Raw genomic sequence first — 16,603 nt, 5'->3', positions numbered from 1 at the left:
TAAAGTTAATTTCTTCCCGGTTGCTGTGCTGTCAGTGTAGCAGCTCAATGGCTTACTAAGGGTATGTTTCCATGTTCAGTAAACGCTGTGGATTGGACGCTGCATACAGCCGCAGCGTCCAATCCGCAGTATCCAGATGTTACAGCATAGTGGATGGGATTTTATGAAATCCCATCTCCACTATGCGTTCAAACACACAGGTGGCAGACCTGCATAACCGGACATGCGGCGCGTCTTTATAGACGGCAGCATGTCTATTTATCTTGCAGAGATGCACAGTATCCGCAAGATACATAACACAGTCTACGTATTGGATGCGGTGATTCCGCATATGTTCAATGAACACATGCTGAATCACCGCGTGTAAAAAAAAAAAGGGGGCAACGCTTTGGATGGAGCTGCATTCTCTCTGCAGCGTTTCCTGAAAGTGGAAACATACCCTGAGGGTACGTGCAGATTATCAGTAATAGCTGCGGGTTGGAGGCTGTGTACTTGTGCAGCGACAAAACCACGGCAGCCAGATGTTACAGCATAGTGGATGGGATTTCAAGAAATCCCATGTTTATCCCACGCTACCACAGATAACAGAAATTACATCAATAGAATGTATTGGACACTGCGAATCCACATGGTTCAGTGATCACATGCGGATTCACCTGCGTTCAATAGACAACAGCGCTTTGGACGCAGCGTCCAGATCATGAGGCACATAGCCTAAAGCTATTTACCTGCAGATTAACCACATACCTGCAAGTAAATAGCATTATCTGTCATGACAGCTGCCTTCATGGGATAATGACATGGGTACACGGAGCTCAGAGTGGAAGAACGGTGCCAGTGAAGGAAGTATACGAGTGTACGTTATTATTTAATGATCTTTTCCAGTTAAGTATTTGGCCTCTAAAAGCCAGTAGTAGGTTACAATGATAAAATAGGATGTTATGCACCCTCCCCGATTCCATGGCTTCCTTTCTGCCTCTGCTATGATCTCTGGTTACTGAGTGCAGCAGAATTCACCTCCACAGCCAATAAGCTCAGGGACTCTACAGTGTAGAGCTCCTGTTGAGCTCTGTGATTGGCAGCAGCCAGTGATGTGAGCTGTAGTTGGACTGTCACTACTGCAACCAGTAAATAGAGATCAGTGCAGTGGCGAAATGGTAGAGATAAATTTGGGGTAACATCATATTTTATTATTTTAATTCAGCGCTGGAGATTAAATGCTAGAAACTTATAAGTGGAAAACACCATTAAAGGAGTTGTCCGGCCTTTTGGTTACGAGTAGTGATGAGCGAGTGTACTCGTTTGCTAGGATTTTCCCGAGCATGCTCGGGTGGTCTCCGAGTATTTCTCATTAACAGTCTGCAAGATTCTTTATATATCATGAACATCTTGATGTCAAATACAATTTTCCGGTGTGTATAAGGTAAAATGATAGGATACTTTCGATTAAACAAAATAGAAAATGCAGTTTTATCATATTTTGTCATTTACTTAAATTAAAATATTTATTGTAAGTATTATTCATATAGTGATATAAATATATTATCTTTATATATGCAACTGAGCCTATAAACTACTTGAGGGTGTGAGAACATATACAGTAAAAGCATTTCTGGTAACATTTGACATCACTTCTGCTAATAGAACTATTGCGTGAATGGTGTAGTGCTATAGTGTTGTAATACCAGGCACAGCAGCTAATAAAAATATAGTGCAATGCCTGATAAATGGGGGAGCAGAGTCAGACTCTGATCTAATATCAATGGCCCATCGTAAAGGAGTACTTATCACTAAAAATCTAGCTTTATTAAAAAAAAAAAAATGTATTTAAATGTATCTGCTCACTTATTTTAGAATCTGGCTGCTTTGAAAGTTTGTTTTATGTACGTATTTTTCAACGGAAGCACATGGCTAGCTTGTGGATGACAGACCTTCTCATTGATCATTCTACACCACGCATATTTCTAATAAACATGGGCAGACCGACACCAAAAGTGTGTTGCTTCTGGGAATATAGTGCATCTTGATTAATTGAGTGAGGTCTATGGGAGCCATGCATATTTGAACTCTTCTTGTTCACTCTCTTCGCTAAAAAGCGAGATCAACTCTACTAGAAGACTGCTCACTTCACCAGTGGTATGGAAATTATGGTTTTCACTGCCGCTCTGAAGCTTCTGTTTATCACTATAACAGTGATCTTTGCCATGATCAGAGCATTTCACTCTGATCATAGTACAAACGAGAGTGACTGTGATGAAGAGTGAAGTTGAGGACAGCAGGGAAATTTTTTTTCTAAAAAAGCAGTACGTCCTTGGGAGCTGCATGCACATTCACTCCACAACACTGAACACGGGATCCCCTTTGAGCAGCGAGACCACACTGCTCAGAGCAGATATATCACTTTCGTGCTGTGGAGTGACGTATGTCAGGAAGGGGCAGCAACTTTTTACTGATAGTTGTATTAGCATACCACTTGTATATCTTTTCTCATTTCATTAGCATCACATTTTATAATCTTAATTACTTAAGTTTAGAATTTTGTTTATTTTTTTACCAGTAATATATTAAAATAAAAAATACTTTTTTATTATGATAGGTACTCTTTTGGGATAGGTAAAAAATATTACATTTTATAGATCTGAAAATAACAACACAAAAAGCCAATTTCACAGAACAAACAGTATGCAGAAACCTGTCTCAAACAAATGTAATGCCTTTCACTTCTGGAGGCAGATAATCTTGACAGACTGGTTCATGGAACATGGGGTTATATTTGTAGTTTTTTCCATAACCCAAGTTCTTCATTAACTTTGTTGGTGCATTCCGCAGGTGTAAAGGGACTGATGGTAAAGGCCCCTTATAGTTTTTTAAGTGTTCTTTCACTTTGCTGTATGCACTATATGCTGCAATTGATTTTGGGGCACGTGCCAAATACATGACACACTGAGCCAGTATTACCTGTAAATTAAACAAAAAAGATCAAATTCATCAGCAATTATCTCATTGAGAGAGAGCGAGAGAGAGAATTTTTTTTTTTTTTTGTCCGGCACCCAGAAAGAATTTCAGGTTAAATGAGTGTCTCGAGGATCCGCCAGAGAAAAAAACGTTTCAAGCTCTGTTTTGAAATCTTTGAGGATGGAGACGGACAGCAACTTTTGGCGGATCCTCAAAAAAAACGGATGCAACGGACGGCAATCCGTCACAATCCGCCATTAATGGAAGTCAATGGGGGAAAAAAACGGATCCTCAAAAAAAAATTGAGGATCCGTTTTTTTCAAAACCTGGCGGATTGTGACTGATTGTAAAAAACTGAAGTGTGAAAGAGGCCTAAAGCTCTTTTCAGTTCTGCATATTCCTGCAATGGACTGTAAACCTCCAGCAGTAGATAAAGCCCCCCAAGGTCAGTCTCCTAAGCATCCACAGCCAGCAGGATTACTAGTCTCTGAAATCCTCCCATTCATTACAAGAGAATACAGATACCCAGGCTTGTCTAAGGACCCCTTCACATGTCAGTGTCTCCGCTGGTGACCGTTTTCACACGTGCACACCCATTTTAATCTATAGGGCTGCACACGTGTCTGTGTAACCCATATGTAGACATATGTTTTTTCCAGCAGCACATAATACATCCTGCACACGTAAGACAAAGTGTTACATCCATGTGCATCATCCATGTGAGACACACCTGAATAGAATGCAGAATAGAAATGACAGCTGTTTAGGTGTTAAAAGATGTGCAGTTATATATAAAAAGAAAGATAGGTCCCCCCTATTTTTAATAACCAACAAAGGTAAAGCAGACCGCTTCAGGCTGATAATTAGGCTGGTAAGGTTCTTGGATATTGGTCTTTTGCCAGACTAAAAATACCAGCTGTCAGTCACCCCAGAAGTGGCACATGGCTTTAGACGTGCCAATTCTGGCGATTTTCCTCGCTCTTCTCAATTGCACCAGTTACGTTGGCAATTGGGGTATTAGTAGCTGGGGTTAATGTCAGCTGTGATTTGTCAAAAACCAAGGCTGGCATCAAGCTCTGGGGTTAGTAATGGAAAAGTGTCTATCACACACCCTCATTACTAACCCAGTAATCAAAAATAAAAGCACACATACAAAAATATAGTTTATTTGAGAAAAACACACTCCACAACACTTTCCCTAGTTTACCTATTTATTAAAAAAAAAGCCATGCAGTCTGACGTAATCCTGGGACTCTGACATAGCCCAGAAATGGATACCTGAAAACACAAGGAGAGAGCAAAATAAAAACAATACATTGTCCCTTGTCCATCAATTTATTTGCAAAAAATGTTCCCACGCAGCTCCGACGTAGTCCAGCGTTTCCTCAATCCAGCCACTGTGAATAGCTGTAAAGTTACGGTTATTCACAGTCGCTGGGTACGGACGACAATGGTAGTCAGCGTCGCTGGCTAACCCTGCACTCAGCAACACCTGGTGACGCTGATGAGCGTTGTCGTCAGTACCCAGTAACTTTGCTGATATTCACAGTTGGCGGGGCCAGATTGGGGGAACATTTTTTCAAATAAATTGGTGAACAAGAGACAGCGTACCAATTTTATTCCTCTCTTTTTATGTTTTTTTTCAGGTGTCCATTTGTGGACTATGATTCGCCAAGATTACGTCGGACCCGCATGGCTTTTTTTTTTTTTTTTTTTATATATATATAACTTGGTGAACCAGGAAAAGAGTGGGGGAGTGTTTTTTCAAATACAATTTTTTGTGTGAGTGTGTTTTAATTTTTGATTACTGGTATTGTAATGAGGGTCTCCATTACTAATCCCAGGGCTTGATGGCAGCTGTTATTTTTTGACATATCACTGCTGACATCAACCTCAAGTACCATTACCCAGATTGCCATCGCATCAGGGCAATTGGGAATAGCAAGGCAAAGCACCAGAATTGGCGCATTTAATATGATGTGTCACTTCTGGGGCGGTTGAGAGCAGGGCTTTGGAGTCGGAGTTGATATAAAATGGACCGACTCCTAAAATACATAATAAATTGGGTACAGTAGTTCAATGCAGTTTGTGGGGAATATTTTTTTCATAAGAAATTGGGAAAGTTATGAAATGTCCTATAAATGTCTGTCCTATTCCTGATCAAAGGTCTAGAATTTTAGCTGAGATGAATCTGTGCTGCAGTTTATGTTCATGATAAGTAGTAAAGCTCCTCCACTACAGATAAGGGGAAAAAGTAAACACACAGGAAAGGAATGCCTGCATTAATCTCAGAACTTCTGGAGTGAACAGGGAAGCAGGATTAAGGTAAGTACTTCCTAAAGCATAGCTAAACTTTCAATAAACTGTGCATAAATCAATAGTCCAGTACATGTTGTCTCTGTATGGCTTGATGCTTTAGTTAGTTTTTCCTCTTCGCTCCAGTTTGGAGAAATTAGCTGCTCTGATGAATTATATACACTATACAGAGAATATAAGAGGAAAAACTGTTTTCTAACATCTCTAAATCAGAAATACAGTAACAAGATCGATGAGGACATATGTGTGTGTGTGTTCTGGAATAAGATTCAGCACAAACATGCTCCCTCCTCCCCTCTTCATAGACTGTGAAGAAATATGATGTGAAGCATTTAGTGAGCTGTACCCTGAGACAAGCCTGACATTGAAAGTTCAGAGTAAAGCTATCTAACAACATATTTTACAAACTTTATACTTATCATCTGTCCTATTGATTTATGCAAAGAAAATCAGTGCATACTCAGGCAGTGATAAAAATGTTCCTTCAAGACTTCCAATCTAAAAAGACAATGCTGCCACCCAGAAGTTTACAAAGCTGTGATTGAAAAAGATCACAGCAGCACCAAAAAATCAGAGACCAGCACTCTCCATCAGGCAAGGGAGGTGGAAAGAGCGTCTCAAACATAAGTTACAAGATATTTTGTAAGTGACAAAGTTACTGTAACAATGACAGCAGATGTGTTTAAAAGATAGCTCATCGAGCTTGTTGTGAAGGACAGTGTACCATTATCATTATTTGCACAACAATCTTTTACAGCTCTTAATGGAGAAATGGCCCGCAAACTTGGTGTTCCTCTGGAAAGCGAAAGTATTAGACAATTAGAGATTGAAGAAGCCCTTAACCAAAAGGAAGATCTTAAAAATCTCTCAAGAGACGCTTTCAATTTCTTAAAATGGATGCCTGCACACGTCACAGAGTGAACTATTTTGCTATCAACGTTCAATATGTTTGTGACAGTAAAAAAAACTGTTACTAAGATGCTGGCAGTAAAAGATATTAAAGCTCATCACAGCAGCCAGTTTCTCCAGACCTTAGTGGAAAAAGTTCTGCAAGATTATGAACTCACAAAAGAACAGGCTCTTGCTATTGTAACTGATAATTCTTGAAACATGATAAGTACAATTAAACTCATGAATTATTATTATTATTTTACATTTTTATAGCGCCATTTATTCCATGGCGCTTTACATGTGAAAAGGGGCAAACAAAGACAAGTACAATAAACATGAGCAATACAAAACACACATAAGTACAGAAGGAGAGAGGACCCTGCCCGCAAGTGCTCACACAGTCTGGTGAACAGCAGATAGAAGAACATTTCACATTCAGTATGTTGGAGATGGAAGGCCACAGTCCTGTTCCCATAATGGAGGAACAAACAGATATTACTACAAAAGAACAGCAAAATGATTCTTTACAATTAGATGAACTTGTTGAACCTGCTTCACACCTCTTTCCTAGTCATCAAATGGGCTGTGTTGTGCACACACTGCAGCTGACAGAGACAGTCTGCAAGAGGGACATGCTGGAACTCTGACTAGCAAAGTGAGGAAATTGGCTATTGCTGCCAGAACCCCTAAAATTGATTCTATCTTGAAGAGACATGCTGGAAAGGGGCAATTGTGGTTCAAGCCACTCGGTGGGGCAGCACCTATTTAATGATTGAGCGATTGCTTGAGCTGAAACCCTTCCTTGTAGATATGACCAACCCTCACGTAACACTACATGAAGGTCAATGGAAATAGGTGGCTGAATTGAAGGAATTGCTTCATCACCCATTTACAGTGACTAAAAAGTTACAAGCTGAGGATTTATCTCCTAGCATTTTTACAAAGGAGTGGAAGAACTTGTTGTTTTGCCTGTCGCAAAGAGGAGGTTTAATCGCAGATGGCATTGCTGCTTCAGTGAAACGGAGAGAGACACTGTCATTAGAAAATAAAATTCTTCTGGCAGCTGTTTATGTGGACCCGAGTCATCGTATCTTGCTGGATGATCAACAGCTTACTAAAGGAAAAGAAGCTCCAATTGAGGTAGCAGTTAGGATGAGAGGTCTACAGGATGGCTAAGAGCAAGAGGACTTGGGTCCTGCCAGTGCTGCTGCTGCCGTTTCTTCATCTTCATCAGATAAGGAGTGTTATGAACTGGTCACCGAGGAGGATGGCAGGAATAGGCTAGGCCACCAGGAAACCAGAAAGGTTGGTGACTTAGCGGATTGCAGACCCCTAATCCTAACACAACTAGCAGTAGCCGTGGGGCATACCTACGATGCCCTAGACGCCTCAGCACAGCTAAAGCAAGAAAGGTGAAGTCTAAACTGCCCCAGAGTAAAACCCCAAAGGAATAGATAGCCCCCAAACATATATTGTCGGTGACACAAGATGAGGCACAAACGCAGGCAGAAAATAGACTGAGCAAATGATGGGGCTCAAACTGTCTAGACAGGATAGGACAGGAAAGACACTGTCTGCAATCATGCAAAAACCCTAAAAAATCCAACACGTCTGATGTACAAAAAACACTGAGGTCTCATGACCTCTCCCCCACTATATCAGCATTCTGGTGTGAACTGGCAGCAAAACAAAAGAGAGCAATATAACAGGGGACTGAACAAACTGACACAAGCTCTAACATATGGAGCGGGGTCCAGCACAGCCCCAGTAGGGAGCACGCTGAATCCTCACAGCAAAGCAGAAAGAAAAAGGCAAAACTAGATCAGACGCAAAGGATTAGCAAATGAATAACTTAACTGAAAAATGCAGGAACAGGCAGGAAACAGCGGACCTCAAAATGCACAGGGAGAAACAAATCACCAGCAGCCACTGAGGGAAGCCTGCTCACTTAAATACTCCAGTCAGTAACCCCTGACTTCCAATCATCGTCGTCAGGTGGCAGACTTCGGCCAGCTCTACTACCCGCAGTAACCACCAGAGGGAGCCCCTGCTCAGAAGTCAGATCGAGAGAGTTTACAAAAGAGGAGTTTGATTTCGACAAGTATTTGGACGACATGGAGCAGGCAAAGCGTTGCCACAGGGAAAAAGATTCCACTCCCATAGAAAACAGATTGACCATATTTCAGCAACATTTTTCACTTTCTCTCTAAGAAGGGATCATATAAAAAAATTTTGTGCAATAAAAATAAAATTCATTTTTATTGAAAGACATAATAATCAAATAATCAAAACAGCTGATATAAAATAAAATAGCTCGAGTATGCGTCGTATAGAGTATATAATATTCAAAATAGGTAAGGATTATATTGCAAAATGCCCTGTGATAAATAAAAGAGCCAAGAAAATTCAAATATATACTAAAGATTAGTAAAAATATTAAAAATTAGTACTATATATATGTATGGCTCAAAAAGAATAGAAATCAAGATAAATCACAATACAGCACCTAAGTAAAAGCAAAAAGTTATAAAAATTGTGTATGGGGTGTGAAAATAAAAATGAAAAAAAAACAGTAATACAACAAAGGGACTTGGCAGCACGCCTTTTTTTAGGTAAACAATGCCCTTTTGATAATTTGGATTATCTGTTACTGTTATCTGTTCACTTCAGCGCTTTTTATCAGTATTTCGTTCATATAGTATTATACTTAGTGTTTACAATAAAAAAAAAAAAGAGAGGCCAGCGTCGCTTGAGGTTAGAACGCATAACATGAAGTGCATATGCACATAATATCTAACTGTATTCAAAATGAGATATTTGGCAAAAAAATTGATCAATTCAATTGAGCCACCCCGCCGCGCCAAGGCAATCTCATGTGGGGGGTCCTACTCTACGTTTTTAATAAACACTGTGCCATACGGCCTCCTAAATACATTAAAAGCAAGACCACATTAAGTGCAAATTTTTGGCAAATATCTCATTTTGAATACAGTTAGATATTATGTGCATATGCACTTCATGTTATGCGTTCTAACCTCAAGCGACGCTGGCCTCTTTCTTTTTTTTTTTGCATGTTGGTATGTGGCTAACCACCACTTTTGCCGTGCGTGCTGGGTTATGATCGCCATGTTTTCTGTGTTCATTGTGATGGATCTAGGCTGCTGTGCACACACACAGCAGCCCCGCCCTGCCCCAAGCTTTATTTAATTGTGCACCTGTGTCCAAGCCTGCATCGCCCTTCATCTATCTGTGCTGGTCGGGCAATGTGTGGAGGTTTAACCTGATATGTCTATATTCAGACCTGGTTGGCCTTCATCTGCACTTGCTTCATCTGGCTCCATGGGAGTGATCCAGAAATGCTTGGGTACGGATTGCACTTAATGTGGTCTTGCTTTTAATGTATTTAGGAGGCCGTATGGCACAGTGTTTATTAAAAACGTAGAGTAGGACCCCCCACATGAGATTGCCTTGGCACGGCGGGGTGGCTCAATTGAATTGATCAATTTTTTTGCCAAATATCTCATTTTGAATACAGTTAGATATTATGTGCATATGCACTTCATGTTATGCGTTCTAACCTCAAGCGACGCTGGCCTCTTTTTTTTTTTTTTTTTTTTTAGTGTTTACAATCATCTACTTGTTGTATCATTGTTTTTTTTTGCACTTTAGCAATCAGTCACTTTTTTTTGCTGATCATTGCTGTAATTTTCGTTTGTTTGTTTTTTTAGTTTCACACCCCATACACAATTTTTATAACTTTTTGATTTAAGTAAGGTGTTGTATTGTGATTTATCTTGATTTCTATTCTTTTTGAGCCAAACATATATATAGTACTAATTTTTAATATTTTTACTAATTTTTAGTATATATTTGAATTTTCTTGGCTCTTTTACTTATTTATCTCAGGGCATTTTGCAATTTTATCCTTACCTATTTTGAATACTATATACTCAATAGACACGTGCTCCATCTATTTTATTTTATATCAGCTGTTATTATTTTTTATTATTATTATGTATTTCAATAAAAATTTATTTATTTTATTTTTATTTGTCATTATTGCACAAAATTTTTTTATATGATCCCAATTTAACTTTTGTGCTTGACTTATAATTTTTAAACAATTTGTTCTACCTTTGATAATTGCTCTCTAAGAAGTAGAAGAGTTCGATCATTCATCAAAACTGACTGTGCAAAAGGCAATTCCTTTATACCCTGAAATTGTTAGAGATGTTGCCTATGTGGTTACTGCTTTGCCACCAACTTCAAGTTAGTGTAGAGAGGTTGTTCTCTAGCCTTAAAAAAATTAGGTCAGATTTGAGGTCATCTATGAAGGAGGATCTGATGGAGGCGATACTATTTCTCAGAACAAATTCATGGACTGCACAAATGTTATTCAGTACGTTTTTGTTGAAAATTGTTTTTTTCCCCACACTTAGTTCATAGTGTGTAATAAATTGTAAATATGCAAATTTTTTTTGTTCTAAAGTTGTATTCCAATAAATATATTTAATGTTCTATTTAAATGGCTTGATTATTGTATCATAATAATGATTAAAAGCCTGATGTTACCATTTTACAACAGTAAATTTATCACTTAAACATGAGCCATGTATGAGGGAGTCGGAGGTTTGGCTTACCGACTCCACAGCCCTGGTTGAGAGTTGTTATTTTTAGGTTGGGAAGGGCCCAATATTCATGGATCTTTCTATCCTGATTATATCAGCCCACAGCGGTCTGCTTTACCTTTTGCTGGTTATGAAAACAGGAGGGACCCCACATTTTTTTTCATTTAATTATTAGCTTAATACATGTACACTAAACTACGCGCACAAAGCAAAAATTATATAGCTCATGAATATCTACTCCATATCTATTTAATTATCTACTATCCACTTACCCCATAGCTATCATCTATCAATCTATCCGTCTCTCTCTATCATCGCACATCTTTAACACCTAAATATCTGTCATTTCTTTTCTCCATTCTATTCCAGTATGTGTCACACTGAGGTGCACACGGACGACATACGGATGACACACGAATGACACACACGGACAACTCCGGTACTGGAAAAATCCGTGTGAGGGAGTCTTTTTTTTCCAAGTACACTTTTTTTTTTTTGTCTGTGTGTGTTTTCATTTTTGATTACTGGGTTAGAAATTGGGGGCGTGACAGAAATCTCTCCATTACTAACCCCATTTTTGACAAATCACAGCTGACTTCAACGTCAACTACCATTGTACCAATTGCCAATATTAGGATGTGTGAAGAAGGCCTAATGCAGGAGATTTACAGACAAACATGTCATGTTTATGCTGCTACAGCTTATAGTAATATTATTGCAGCATATAATTTTTTTTTCATTTTCTAACTTACTATCAAGGATATATTACGAAGGATGCACTGTGAAAACAGAGCTCAACATACATGGATATGGCTCTTAGGACCAGGTTTTAAATATTTATTTAGAAACTTTTGAGCCTCCTTCTCCGACAGGGAGCCAATGGCATGTAATACTTGGTCAGACAGGATGACTCAAGAGGGGAAGCTGCCTTTTAGCTATAGTATGACTCCATGTGCCCTAAATCTTGTAGATAGGGGTGCTACAAAGAAATCTTTAATGCAATCATGATAGGCACAGGTATTATAATTTGTTAAAGGGAAGCCCAGCATACATGAATGTAAGTGTGCAAACAGATATTAAATAATCCGCTGTTGTACAAGTACATATTCATATATACCACGTACCGTACAATGGACTGCAGACGCCAAGAAATGCACTGTTACTGCAGTGGTATTATTTAATCCATATTACGTCAATGTTAGATTGTAAACACGTGTGGAAAATATTTGAATTTATGCCAGAGAAAACTGTCTACAGCTCCCAGAAGAGCCATGGGCATTAATAAGCTATCAAAAAGCAGATAAATACAAACCACACAATTATGATCTAATTATACTTTAGATATTTGTACTTTTGGAGAAGAATGTTTATCATGTCGCATGTAGAATATCACAATATTTTTTGTTTAAGTTCTTAAAACTAAGTGGCTGTCCTTTCACAGAAATTAAAAGCACATTCTGTCACTTGACATTACTCTAACACTTGTAGCCGCAGATAAAAGAGAAAGCTCTTGATAAGCGAAGAGAAAGTGCCTTACATCACATTCCGGCATTCCAATAAAATGGCAGGCCTGGTAAGCTGATACTGCCTGGGGTAGAGCCAGAGGGTCCGCTAGCCCTGGGCAAAAACATAAAGACCACATAAATAGAAAATCTTAACATTAAAAAAAACATACACAAGAGATCTGTTTTATACAATACACATTAAAAAGGGCTTTTTATCAAATTTTTACTTGAAAAAGTTTTAGAATAATAAATAATAATCTTTATTTTTATATAGCGCTAACATATTCCGCAGCGCTTTACAGTTTGCACACATTATCATCACTGTCCTCGATGGGTCTAACAATCTAAATTCCATATCAGTATCTCTTTGGAATGTGGGAGGAAAACGGCGTATCTGGAGGAAACCCACGCAAATACGGGGAGAACATACAAACTCCTTCCTTGGTGGGATTCAAACCCAGGACTCCAGCGCTGCAAGGCTGCAGTGCTATCCACTGAGCCACCGTGCTGCCCAATATTTTATGGCTTTTCAAATACAATTTTGTGTTTTATTACTTTTCATGTTAATGTTCAGTGTTTTCAGTAATCGAATAAGAACTTTCTTGTTTGTGTGCAGAGGTAGACATCAGTCTAGTATTGCTGAAATTAAAAGATATCACTTCTATTAACCCAAATAACTAATACTTTGCTTCTATTGTCTCACAGATGACAGATAAATCTTACCTATATCTTCACTTGCAAATCTAACAAGACGCCTGGCCACATAAAGTGGGTCCTCTCCACCTTCAAGCATTCGCCCAAGCCAATATAGTGAAGCATTCTGATCTGATCCACGCATAGACTTGTGCAGAGCAGATATGCAGTTATAATGTTCTTCTCCTACAATAAGAAGGGAGGACGTTACTCGTAAACAGAAGTCACAGACTCAAGCAAAGGGTACAAATAATCCACACACTTTCCCCTAGAGTAGCTTAATGTAGACATAGAGGCTAAGGAAACTACTGTGGGCACTCTGCATTTACTATTAATATGGTTAACTTTGGCACAAAATGTGCAGTCCTGCACCAGAGAAATGTCCACAGTTTAAATGCACAAAAAAAAATTATCACATGTGAACTGTGGTATCCAAATGGCAATAGTTATTTATCAGAGCAGATGAAAATACTAAGCATCATTCCACTAACATAAGCTAAACCGGTTTTATTATATTGTGGAACTGTAGAGCATTTTAAAAGGTCAGCAGGCAGCACATTTTATACATGGAAGTAGTGGCATGGCTGAATAGGTGCTTGTGCTCCAATAAAAATGGCACTAGAGTTCTTGGCCTCTTCCTCTGCAAAGAGGCTATTTGCACCTTCTTTGTAGTGATTGAATGTGCCAGTCATGAGTAATCTAGCAACGAAACAAAATGCAAATAAGGCTAGGTGTGCACTTAGGGTGTGTCATTCGATTCCAGATTTCTCATGATTGGCACGTTGGATTTCTATGAAGAAAGTATCTGATCATTTCCCTTTAAAGTGCTTGTATAGGACCATGATATAAATCGATTTAAATTCATATAGAAGTTTATGAAAATTGTCGGTACTAGTGATTAAAAGGATTTGCTATTCAATTTGTGTGAATTCCCCAAAAAATGCCCACAGGCATTCTACACATTGCAGAAGACTGCATCAGCCACAGAAAGCCCACATGACCTCAGGCTTTCTGTGGCGCTATATATATATTTTTTTTTTATTTATTTTTTTTCTATACACACACACAGTGGCATGTAAAAGTCTGTTCACCCCTGGTCAAAATGACTTTAATTATGAACAGTTATATGCAAGGTGAACATGAAATGATCTCTCAAAGGGCTAAAGTTAAACATGACAAATTTCCTTTGTATTTTAGGCAAAAGTAATATACCGTATATACTCGTGTATAAGCCGACCACCCTAATTTTGCTACAAAAAACTGGGAAAACTTATTGACTTGCGTATAAGCCTAGGGTGGAAAATGCAGCAGCTGCTGGTAAATTTCAAAAATAAAAATACATACCAATAAAAGTAAAATTAATTGAGACATCAGTAGGTTAAATGTTTTTGAATATCCACATTGAATCAGGAGCCACATATAATGCTCCATACAGTTCATGATGGGCCCAATAAGATGCTCCATACAAAATACACCCCATATAATGCTGCACAAAGGTTAATAATGGCCCAAAAAGATGCTCCATACAAAATGCACCCCATATAATGCTGCACAAAGGTTAATAATGGCCCAATAAGATGCTCCATACAAAATACACCCCATACAATGCTGCACAAAGGTTAATAATGGCCCCATAAGATGCTCCATACAAAATACACCCCATACAATGCTGCACAAAGGTTATTAATGGCCCCATAAGATGCTCCATACAAAATACACCCCATACAATGCTGCACAAAGGTTAATAATGGCCCCATAAGATGCTCCATAAAAATACACCCCATATAATGCCGCACAAAGGCTAAAAATGGCCCCATAAGATGATCCATACAAAATACACCCCATATAATGCTGTACAAAGGTTAATAATGGCCCCATAAGATGCGCCATAGAATATGCCAGATATAATGCTGCTCCATAAAGGTTATTATGGCCCCATAAGATGCTCCATAGATTATGCCCCATATGCTGCCCCATAAAATGCTCCATAGACTATGCCCCCATGAAATGCTCCATAGATTATGCCCCATAAAATTCTCTAAACTATGCCCCATATGCTGCTCCATAGATTATGCCCCCATATGATTCTCCATAGATTATGCCCCCATATGCTGCCCCATAAGAAGCTCCATAGATTATGCCCCCATATGCTGCCCCCACAAGATGCTCCATACAGTAGATTATGCCCCCATATGCTGCCCCCATAAGATGCTCCCTATATTATGCCCCCATATGCTGCCCTCATAAGATGCTCCACAGATTATGCCCCCATATGCTGCCCCCATAAGATGCTCCACAGATTATGCCACCATATGCTGCCCCCATAAGATGCTCTATAGATTATGGCCCCATATGCTGCCCCCATAAGATGCTCTATAGATTATGCCCCCATATGCTGCCCCATAAGATGCTCCATATATTATGCCCCCATATGCTGCCCCATAGATTATGACCCCATATGCTGCCGTTGCTGCAAATACAAAAAAAAATGACATACTCACCTCTCAGTCACTGGAGGCCAGGTGCTGGGGCCCTGAGCAGGCGGGGACAGGTGCTGGTGTTGCCGCTGACTCAGGACCCCGGCACTGGCGATATTCACCTGTCCCCGCTCCATGACTGTGCGTCGCTCTGTCTCTTCCGGGTCCCTCTGTCAGTGACTGTACAGGCAGAGGGCGCGGCGTGCACCAACTACGTCATCACGCACTCTGATCTAACATCACAGCCAGAGGATGCGGAGGACAGAGCGACTACAGCGATGGACCGGGGACAGGTGAATATTGAATATACTTACCCCCTTCTGGAGCGGTCTCTGCAGCCCCGTTCTCCCATGGTCTCCCTTCCTTCCTTCAGTTGTCGAGTGGTACTGCTCATTAAACCCTTCCCGACCAATGACGCCACACAGGCGTCATGAAAACCTGTGCCATTATGACCAGTGACGCCTTTGTGGCGGCATGATTTTAAAGCCCCCCTGCGGGTCGGGTGACCGGGGTCACTGAAAGGTCACCCGACCCACAGATACAGGGGGCTTTGTACTTCACCACCAGGGGGGTGGCTTCGCCCCCACGTGGCTATGATCGCTCTGATTGGCTGTTAAAAGTGAAACAGCCAATCAGAGCGATAGTAATATTTCATCAATGAAATTTGATGAAATATTACTATCCAGCCATGGCCGATGCTGCAATAGCATCGGACATGGCTGTAGACCGTGATCCGACCCCCCCACCACTGACTGACAGCGGCGATGTGCTACCGCCACCTACTGACGGCGGCGATTGGCCGCCGCCGTCAGTATTTGCTCCCCCTCCGCTTCTCCCTGCCTTCCAATCGCCCCCTATAGCCCCCCCGGTACCTCCCGGTGTCCCGCCGTCTTCTCTCCATGGGCGCCGCCATCTTACAAAATGGCAGGCGCAGTGCGCCCGCAAATCTTCCGGCCGGCAGATTCATTCATTCTTTTTACAGGTACACTTTGAACACTGTGATAAACAATCACAGTGATCAAAATACAAAACAAAGTAAATAAAGCCCCCTTTTATCACCCCCCATAGCTAGGGACACATAATAAAATAAAGAAAATATATTTCTTTTCATTTTTCCTTTAGGACACCCTCTGACACC

At 40.0% G+C, this 16,603-nt stretch overlaps 1 protein-coding gene across 1 annotated transcript in view; it reads right to left on the bottom strand.

The window, feature by feature from the left end:
* Positions 1-2,524: 2,524 nt before the first annotated feature.
* WRNIP1 (WRN helicase interacting protein 1) overlaps positions 2,525-16,603 on the bottom strand; it is a 158,666-nt gene continuing 144,587 nt past the window's right edge. The window contains exons 5-7 of the mRNA XM_073550151.1: positions 13,019-13,174; positions 12,328-12,407; positions 2,525-2,958 (exon numbers count right to left, since the gene is read on the bottom strand). Coding sequence (XP_073406252.1) covers positions 2,698-2,958; positions 12,328-12,407; positions 13,019-13,174 — 497 coding nt within the window. The 3' untranslated portion in view covers positions 2,525-2,697. The remainder of the gene's footprint in view (positions 2,959-12,327; positions 12,408-13,018; positions 13,175-16,603) is intronic.

The sequence above is a fragment of the Dendrobates tinctorius genome, unplaced genomic scaffold, assembly GCF_039654945.1.
Source record: "Dendrobates tinctorius isolate UK_male_01 unplaced genomic scaffold, ASM3965494v1 ptg000163l, whole genome shotgun sequence".
Taxonomy (NCBI): domain Eukaryota; kingdom Metazoa; phylum Chordata; class Amphibia; order Anura; family Dendrobatidae; genus Dendrobates; species Dendrobates tinctorius.
This window is presented reverse-complemented; position numbering and strand designations above follow the sequence as displayed.